Source organism: Colias croceus, chromosome 22 (genome assembly GCF_905220415.1).
Source record: "Colias croceus chromosome 22, ilColCroc2.1".
In the NCBI taxonomy this organism is placed as follows: Eukaryota; Metazoa; Arthropoda; class Insecta; order Lepidoptera; family Pieridae; genus Colias; species Colias croceus.
The window spans coordinates 3,612,298-3,622,725 of NC_059558.1; the positions used below are offsets into that span (position 1 = coordinate 3,612,298).

Consider the following 10,428-nt stretch of genomic DNA (forward strand, 5'->3'; position numbering starts at 1 on the left):
AGCTTACCGCCCGCGGCTTCGCCCCTTTTCTCTAAAACGATTTGAGATTTAAACTATCCTATCTCTCAAGTTGGATCGAAATCATGGTGTGCGAATTTTATTATAATCGGTTATGTGGTTTAGGAGTCTATTGAGGACAAACATTGTGACACGAGATTTATATATATTAGAGATAGGTGTACCCAACAATACTTTTTTACTTCAAAGTATATCTGCAGTAGTCAGAAGTTTAATAAAATGCGAATTACAAAAAAAATTAAATACTTTATTCATTAATATAATATTATCATGAAGTTAGCTACCGATCTTTATTACACAACCAAACATAACAATTCCTTCGAACTGCGACCAACTTCAGACCATATCGCGACTAGTTAATACAACTTAAAATTAAAAATAATGGAAAATAATTTATGATTTCTTGTCTTTGGGATCCTTTTCAACAGTAACTGTGATCTCTTCCAAAGATTCTTCAAGTTCCCAGTCTTTTAATGGCATATCTGTTAGTCTGTAGAATTTGCCGTGTTTGCCGATACCTATGAAGAAAGAAACAAATTACATCTTATTACTTCTGTGAAGTCATTATTATGATTGGAAAAAATGTTTCATATGTGAATTGCAACCAACATTGTAGTTAACTATCAAACAATAATATACCATGATATGAAAACTGTAAAGAAATGATCTAGGATTATCAATATAATATTTCCCTTAATTTAAATTTTTTATGTTGCATCTGTTCTCTATCTATTATCTATTTATTACATTCATATCTGCTAATCGTCTCGCCTAGACGAAATATTTCACGAAACATTCGTATACGTGTTGATGCACGCACATTCGTCTTTTCTTTACGTCAGAAAAACCGCTCATAATGAATACGAAAATCTCAAAGCGAATAGCGACACACACACACACACTTGAACTGGGACATTGCATAATTTTACCTGTTACATTCTCTATAAGTTTTCCCTCATGAAACACCTTTAAATCTTAAAACATCCTGTATATTTCCCTAAAACTTTCTGAACACCCTCCACAACCTTACCTCCTTGAAACTTCTTAACACCCTGGTTAAGATCCTCTATAGCGGAACCAAGCAAGCTGCTCATTATGGCCTCATCTCGCATGCTCTCCTCACTATTTGGATTCAGTTGTGAATTCACAGCCGCTAATTTGTCCATTATTAGGGCATTTTGTGGGAATTTTGTTAACGATTTGGCTAGCTTGATTGATTCTCCTAGAGCTGAAATATAAGTTAAAATTATTAAAATACGCAAGTTTGTATAGATAGCAACTGTATGTGCATTCGTAAACAGATTTAGTCTATATTATTTTCGGAAAAATAAAAATGCGGAAAGCTAATATAGTAGGTATATACTTTTTAGATAAATTCATGTAATAACTAACAAACTTGATAGTAACATTGTCACACCATGAGTTCATTTTTTTCTTGCAACTTTTAACAACAATTGAACTCAAATTATTTTCATGTATTAGTCAACGCACATTTTATATTAGTTCTTGATGCTTTCACAAATAGAATAAAGAAATAGGAATATGTTAACCATAGATAAATATATCTTATAAATTAATAAAAAATAGAAAAAAATATAATTATAAAGCATTTTGAATGCCATAAAACCAAAAATATCAAATTCAAATATATCTTACCAGTGCCTGTAGCAGTGAGTTTACAAGCCAATCCCATGGTATTAGCATCAATGCCAGATATGGGTCTGCCGGTTATCAGCAGATCGAGTGCCCGAGATAGACCTATGAGTGAGGTTAGACGTCTACCACCGAAAAGACTTTGTGGCGCACCTGTAATTATAAAAAGAATAATTGTGATTTTTTAATTAAGCCTATAACAGTTTGTATGGAAAATGATTTGCTATAATATATTAAGTATTGTTTGCCAAGATAGATAGTACAAAAAATTTATGTGTTTTACATTCAGTTCTGCAGAATTCAAATAGAAATTTATGAGAAATAAAACAAAAAAATTGATCACTAGGCGGGATTTGAACCCGCGCTGGGCGACTATTAGCCTCTCGGCTACTCGTAATCCCCACCTCAACAATTGAATTTCCCAAACTAAATTAGTATTGTAACTTTATATATATTTGAACATAGTTTAACAGTTTTCTTACATCAAATGAACATAAATGAAATTCATCTATAATATAAAAATCCCAAAATGTGTTGGTAAGCGCATAACTTTAGAACAGCTGAACTGATTTCTTTAATTCTTTTTTTATTATATTCCTTGAAGTACGAGGATGGTTCTTATGTAGAGATAACGTGAATATGTACCACGGGCGAAGCCGTGGCGGACCGCTAGTTTTTTATAAAAATGTAATGCTACATATTATGGCATTATAAATATGACTCACCAAACCTCCTTCCCAGGCAGCCTAAGATAGCAGTTTCTTCAATTATCCTTAAATCACAGGCAAGTGCCAATTCAAAGCCTTCAGCTACTGCATAACCTTGAACTGCTGCTATGGTTGGCTTATCACAAAGCGGCCGACGGAGAAGCCTTGCCTATAAAGTAAGTATAACATTATGTTTAAAATATATTAAAGAATATTTGATAGAAAATCCACTGAACGATTTGTTAAGTTATATAAATAAAACACACTGTATCAACATATGAATTTTATATTATTATCAAGATTGAGAGCCATTGGTGTGCATATTTTAATACAAAATATGTTGTTTACTTATTGATTTTAATCAAGTAATGATGTAAGAATGAAAATATTTTTATATTAATTAATAGCATAAAATAAAAAAAGACATTCATATTTGATACAGTATTGATATGTACATGTGCATTGAAGACTAGAATACTAATACTATTTAATTCACACAGCAAATCTCTTAACAAATGTTAAGCAGAAACAATACTTACAGCAGCATCAGTGAGTACACTGTAACCTTTAACCCCTATTTCGTCAAGATCAAAGCCAGAGCAAAAGCTACCCCCTTCACCATTAAACACCAGTACTTTCGACTCTGGATCCTTGTCGAAAGCTTCAAGAGCTGCCGCCATCTCTCTGAGGGTCGCTTCATCAAGGCTGTTACGTGTTGGCTGCCTATCTATGTTCAGGGTTGTTATACCACCGTACTTTTCCACAACAATATCTGCGAAAATAAGTGAAATAGTTGTCAGTTAGCGGCTTTCCAGAAGTTCTGCTATATTGAAATAAATAGAAAATACGCAGAGCAAGAACGTATTATAGAATCAGACAAAAGATTCAATATTTTTAGAATCAATTTTGTTGATACATACTTTTTCTTACTTCTGAAGAAGTTTTCAATTCGTCCTTCTTTGGAGCATCACTTGAAGACGAAAAAAAACGTATAGTAGCTGCGAATGGTTGCACACTTAAATTAGAGAACGGTGTTAACCGTTTAATTAGAGCTCTCATTGTATTGTTTGACTATTATTAATTATTATCACGAGCCACAGCACTCTTCTCTTGAGATTTTTACCAATAAAATAGGTTATGACTATGTTATGACAATTGACATTAGATTCTAAGTGATTCTAATGATTGACATTGAATAAATCACAGATCACAGAATACTTAATTTGATGTTTTCTGCAGATAATTAATCAACGACGATATAATAGGGATTGGTCATTGGGTTACACGAGGTGAGAATTTTTTAAAGCTTTTTCATTCATGCTCATTTTAATCATGGACCAATAGACTCAAGTCAACTCAATAGACACTTGAGTTTATTGGTCCATGATTTATTATATGTAATTAATCTGTGTAATTAATTAATAATAATCTCATAATAATAGTCTATCAAACTGGTGCGATCAAATCATTTTACGGTGTGGTCAACAGGCCATTACATCTCTCGAAAAGAAGACCAAAATGGGAATTATATTATATTATATTATTATATAATTGAATGGGGAACATTTATTAGCGAATCTATTTTTAGCTTATCGTAAAAACCTGTTTTGTCTGTATACAGATATCAGATATGTCAAAAACATAAACATTCATTTCCATTCCTGTCACTGTCATAAATTCTGTCATGTCATTGTACTTTTTGTGTACCTATTTGCTGCTGTGCTGTTTTTAACAAATTCCTATAGGACACGTGTACTCTGGAAGATTTGTTTGATATTTCGCCATTTAATGTTTTTGTTGCAAGTTCTATATTACTCCTTGAACCGGTGACTCAATAAAAGTTTTTAACTGGCTTAGTCTTGGTCAAGTTGTACAGTGGTATACGGCTAAAAAATGTCTGAATTTAAAGACTGGTACAATAGTGTTCCTCTTTTTACCCGCTATTGGTTAACATGTACCATAGCACTGAGTTTAATTGGGAGATTTGGTTTATTTAATTATTATTATTTCGTATTGGACTACTATCCCTTCATTCACCAGTTACAGGTAATAAGACTCTCGATATTTATTACTTCCTTTATTATTTACTTAATTATAATTACAACGCAACAATAACACATTCAAGGATAAATACTATTCTTTTGTTTGTTTTTGCATTTGTAACTAGCAACAGCTCACTACTACAGTATTAACAGAATACCTATTCTCAAATTCCAATTGTATTTCAGATATGGCGACCGATCACAGCTCTCTTCTATTATCCAATCAGTCCAGCCACAGGCTTCCACTTTCTGATCAACTGTTACTTCCTGTACAATTATTCACAACGTCTGGAGATGGGCATGTTTGCTGGAAAGCCAGCGGATTACTTCTACATGCTATTGTTTAACTGGCTATGCTGTGTGCTCATTGGTCTACTTGTTGGACTTCCTGTAAGTATCCTTATCAATAACTTTGTTTTTGTTTCCACTACAACTTCACAGACTTAATGCAGTATGTATATAATATGATAGAATGAATAAGTTTTTAATAATAAATGAGTTTTTTTAACAAAATTATAATACCAATCCCTACTCCTGAAAGAAATTTTGAGTGTTTAGTTAGTTGTTTATAATACTTTGACACATTATTCCAATATGACGTGTGCTCAAAGTAGGGCTTTATACATGATGATAACAATGATACTGTGAGGTCAACAACCATGCCAGATTTTTATCTGGAACATATTATGTAAATATGGCATTGTAATTAGACATTAACATAGAAAATAAGTTGCAACATTTAAATTATGTTATCTGGATAGCCCAGACTTATTTATGTTTTACTGTTTACTTACTTAATACTTAAAATGATGCTGTATTAAGACAAGGCTTATGTTAGTTTTTTGTCATTCAATAATAATAGCTTGTTATTAAGATATTTAATTAAATATCTTCTGAAAATAATCTATCTTGTAAAGAGAGTGAGGTTATATAGGACTTTTCTTCATTTCTGAAGAAATTTACAAAAAAAAACACACATTTACTAATAAATGATATTTTAAATAAGACAAAGCTACTATAGGTAAACCAGAATCTGATGGCAATTAGGGAAATCAAAATTTTGAGTGTGCAACCCTAGGGAAAATGGACTGAACGATCTTGATACTGCTTATTTTTTAGTTTGTTCTCAATATCATTAGTCACATTACATAAGTGGACAATACTGTACTTAAAAATGAGATATCCACTTAATATTATGTAGGTACATACTTACATGTATAATATACATATTACTTTTACACAGGTTATACATATTATTATTTACATATACCTATATTTGTATGTTCATTATCATTATGCCATGTGAAAATATCGATGTTATATCGATAGAAAACTAGACTGCTTATAATTTTTTATAAAATAAAATAAAAGTAAAATAAAACTATGTTTATTTTCGTAAGTATTAACAGATACACACATTATAAAATTGACTTGGACAGCTTGGACTTGACGAATAGCCGTATTGGAAACTCCTGTAATAACAATAAGTTTTCATAAAATTATATTCCAATCAACAAACAATATTATAGTTACCTACATATAATATTTTTTAATTAAAAGTATCAAAGCGGGTACAAGTCCAATTTACCAATAAAATCTTCTAAATTGAAAATTGTGATGTGTTTGACCCTTCTTCATCAAATATTTTTCTATACACATTATAAACAACACCTCTTGCTTGTGATCACAGCGGCTTTTTCGACATTTTCGAAGATTTTTTAGACAAAATCCTAAAAATTATTTATCAACTGCAAAAAAGACAAATAATTTGACAACCAATTTGATAGTTGTCAAATAAGTTGCCACATGAAAATCTTTTATTTCTTAAATATAAATATGCCATCAGATTCTGGTAGACCTATATTCAAAAATATGTAATATCTTTTTGAATAGCTTCATTTACTAATGATCTGGATAAAAAAATTTTCTTTAAAATATAAATTTCATGCAGATCAATTCAGCTTATCAGAGTAATAAACGTTCACATAAATTTTCTCATTCATAGTAGTAATAGGAATATTTATTTTATTTGTCCTTTTTACAGATATTAATGGACCCCATGGTGTTATCAGTGCTGTATGTGTGGTGCCAATTGAACAAGGACGTCATAGTTTCGTTCTGGTTCGGCACCAGGTTCAAGGCTATGTACTTACCCTGGGTCCTGTTGGTGTTCAATCTAGTTATTAGCGGAGGGTTAGTAGTTTGTTTATTTATTTATTTGCACAAAATAGTATATTTGTAAAGAAATTAATAGTTTACTATAATGTACAATTCAAATGTTTAATACAATTTTTCAGCTAATGTAAAGTTAACAGTGTGTTGAAAAATTATGTGCAGATATAATATACAGTATCATTGAAGTTTTATTCAGTTTTAATGTTACTTTAAAAGTAGAATCGACATCTTAATTACCAAGTTTTCAAGATCTCAAACCGAGGATTTCATCCTCCATAAAATAGCCTATATGTCCAGACTACAATAGTAGCTATACAATAGTATGTATTATGTCATCAAGATCTGAACAGCTACACGCCCTTTTTTTGTAAGGATCCATCATAAATTAATAAATTTACTTCCAGTGGAGCAATGGAGTTGATTGGTATCCTTATCGGTCATTTATCTTTCTTCCTGCTGTTCAAATACCCACAAGAGTTTGGCGGCCCATCACTTCTGTCACCACCTGCTTTCCTGTAAGTTTAATTGTAATTTTCAATTCTTATATTGTCGATTGACCTTTAATTAATATATTAACGAATAAATATATACAGTAAAAGCTAATTCGCGCTTCCTTCATTCGCGTTTTCACTATTCGCGGGTTGAAAAAATGAGACCTTATTCCTATATTCGCGGTCTAAAATTCTTTATTCGCGGATCGATTTGGTACATGCTTATTGCTTATGCTTCCATATCTCAAATTACAGATTGTTATTATTGAAAATAGTTGAAAAACCTGTTACTTTTTCTTAAATAGTATTTTTCCTGCATAGTCTTTCTCCATCCTCTGGTATTATTACAATATTTAATCTTTCACTTTGTTTTCAGAAAACAAATATTCCCCGACACAAGGTATGTAGGTGGTTTTGGTACGGCGCCACAAAGCAGAGCGCCCACACGGCCAGCTACCGCTACATTTGGAGGTCATAGCTGGGGCCGAGGACAGACCCTTGGGGGAAACTGAAGATATTATACCCCTAAAAACATTGTTTGATGACTTGAAAATATTTGAATGCGAATAGACTATGACTTTTGGAGTGTATTGAGAGTGTTGGCGGGTTTTTGTTCAAATAAAACGAATTTTGGTTGATTAATTTCTATTTTAAAAAGTGGGACTGTGTCAAAGGCTTTTTGAACGTCTTTGTTTGGTATTGGTTTTTTGTAATTAATTGATTAATTATTGTAAAGGAACAACTTTAATGCTGTCTTGGAGTAAATATTACTTCTATACAGACAACAATAACATCCAACACGAAATAGAAATTAGAGATCTTATGTTTTAGAGCGATTATTATTTTTAACAAAATTATTAATTCAATGTTACTTTTATTTCCCAACATAACATCAATTAGAGGAGCGAACTGCAAAAATCAATAATATAATATGTACTAACAGCATTTAAACTCAATGTAATTTTCATAGTCTATTTAATATTTTGTGAGAGTGAACAGGTTTTTTTGTGATTTTGTCACAATACCCAAATCGAGTCGATTGATCATGACAAATGCATCATTGCTACAGTTTTGCATATAACGGAAAAAATGGAAATGGATAAAAAAAATAAAACAAAAATAATATATAACATCAAAATATGACTATTCGTTTTGGAAAATTTGTCGGACTTTTACTCAAAATTTCCTATTCTTAACAATAATAATTGTACAACAAATATAAAGGATATACTTTATCAGACAAATTTTCAAGATGAATTACTGCCTGGAAACACCATAATCATTTCATACGCAATTTACTTGTGTAATCTACGATGAAATATGTCTGAACATTAGCATGTTCAAATTAGTTTTTTATTTATAATCGTTATTGCTGCCACAAAGAACTTTTTTTCCTTAAAAAATAACATAAAGCCCCCAAAATAACTGTTGTAAAATATCTATAGCAATAATTACGAAATTAAATTAAATAAAAATGTGTGCGTGTACACACGTAAGAAGTGAAACTTCTTTATGACCTTATTTAAAAAAAAATTTACTATATGCAACTTTACAGAAATACGTGGAATCACGCGTGGTAGGGATAAGAAAAAGATGGCGCGTAACAGAAAAATGTCACGCGTAACGAAAAAATGTTACACTAAATTTTTTTCCAACCTCGATAAAGAAGTTTCACTTCAAAAATTAAACAAAAATGTAAATCAAAAGCAATAAACAGGTAAAGAAGTTTTGATTTTCAATGTAACCACAGATTATACTATGTAATAACTAATATTATGTGTGTTTTTATAGTGACTATGTTCTTAGATAATGAGCTTTATTTCACTATCGTTATAATTTCATTTTTGTAATATGTAGTGACTGAAATAAAACATATTTTCTCGGTTTTATATGAATTTTATTACTCATCAAATCATTTGATTAGTCCGCTTTTTTTTTGTAAATGTGTGTTTGGCTTAAACTGTGACCATTTATCAACCATAATAAAATTTTGGAATCGATTAAAAATAAATTACCTACAATGAAAAGTAAATTGTGTGGTTTGGTTGATAAAAATATTATAAAATTTATTAGTGAAATTTTGTACAAAAATATCTATGTAGTCGAAAAAAAAATTTGAACTATAGGGTAGTTTTAAATTAATTTAATTTTTTTGTTAGAAATAAGAATTATTATTTTTGCTTTTAGATTTATTTTGCTTATTGAGTTTAAAATTGTTGCTTTTATAAATTAGTTGCTAATTTTGCTTATGTTATTTTGTTTTTTTTACCATATTTATCCAACGTTAACTATATAAGATATGAATTAAGTTTTTTGTTAATAAGTTGTTTAAAGAATAAAGATTTACCTACCCATATAATATTTTACTTTTATATTTTTGTTTATTATTTTACATACCAGAGTAATTATTCATACCCATTGCAATTAAAATCTCAATTCCCTAAGTGTTTTAATATTGCCTCTATTGTTTCATCAGCACTGTAATCTGTATTAGAACGCTATATAATGTGCAACTACAAGCATTGTTAAGACTGAAGTAATTGAATTAGATCGTTAGTATTCACTGTACATTACATACAAGTGATGTGACTAACACACTATTCAGAGCGTGTTTCCGCACTTAGGATTTGTTAAGTTAGTAAAGACCAGCATCACTACATAGTATACAACCATTACAACAGTGTCACTCGTCGTCTCTGTCTGTCTGAGCTTTTTTAAGTCTTCTAAACCACGCAGCAAATTTTTAATACTGTTTTTTCACCATAAGGTTCTCAAGGAAGGCTTTGTATGTAGTTTATGTACATTCTTATGTAATTTGTCTTATCCGTTGAGACACTGCCTCGTATGTGCGGCCTTAATTATAGGTTATTTCGATTTCCCTTCGTTCGTTTCATACTCGGCAATATAATATGAATGTGTATGAGGTTTGATCATTGATAGTACAATAAGCACTGAAATTCACAATGATGCTCAAAATTTTTATAAGTAAGAAAATGGACTACTTATTACAAATTAAAAAAAAATCCTGCTACGGTCGCTTGGTACTATCGCTTTAACAGCAAAGGCCATCTCTTCTATTGTACAATCTCATCTCATAAATAGGATAATAAAAAATTAAATAAATGAATATAAAAAATATAGTCTACATAATTTCGAAATGTTGGTTACACTGGTCACAAAAAATGTGACTACGAAGTTTTCATTATAATATAGATGAGCCATACGCGTAGAAGATAATGTTTTAGGCCTTGGGAGATTTAACTGAAATCGGTTACAAGGTCCGAGGATTGTGGTCACTGACTGTTGCATCGAGCTCTATTATGGGTGTAGTCATTATTTCAT

At 30.7% G+C, this 10,428-nt stretch overlaps 2 protein-coding genes across 2 annotated transcripts; one reads left to right on the top strand and one right to left on the bottom strand.

Annotated features, from left to right (window-relative positions):
* Positions 1-244: 244 nt before the first annotated feature.
* On the bottom strand, positions 245-3,534 carry LOC123701691 (probable enoyl-CoA hydratase). Its single transcript, XM_045649192.1, has 6 exons — positions 3,299-3,534; positions 2,918-3,150; positions 2,397-2,547; positions 1,675-1,824; positions 1,049-1,246; positions 245-536 (listed from the first exon to the last, which is right to left on the bottom strand). The coding sequence occupies exons 1-6, from the start codon at positions 3,435-3,437 to the stop codon at positions 412-414; spliced, it is 996 nt and encodes a 331-aa protein (XP_045505148.1). The 5' UTR covers positions 3,438-3,534; the 3' UTR covers positions 245-411.
* A 517-nt stretch (positions 3,535-4,051) lies between these two features.
* On the top strand, positions 4,052-7,728 carry LOC123701816 (derlin-1). Its single transcript, XM_045649382.1, has 5 exons — positions 4,052-4,424; positions 4,607-4,810; positions 6,465-6,613; positions 7,000-7,110; positions 7,463-7,728. The coding sequence occupies exons 1-5, from the start codon at positions 4,272-4,274 to the stop codon at positions 7,596-7,598; spliced, it is 753 nt and encodes a 250-aa protein (XP_045505338.1). The 5' UTR covers positions 4,052-4,271; the 3' UTR covers positions 7,599-7,728.
* Positions 7,729-10,428: the final 2,700 nt, after the last annotated feature.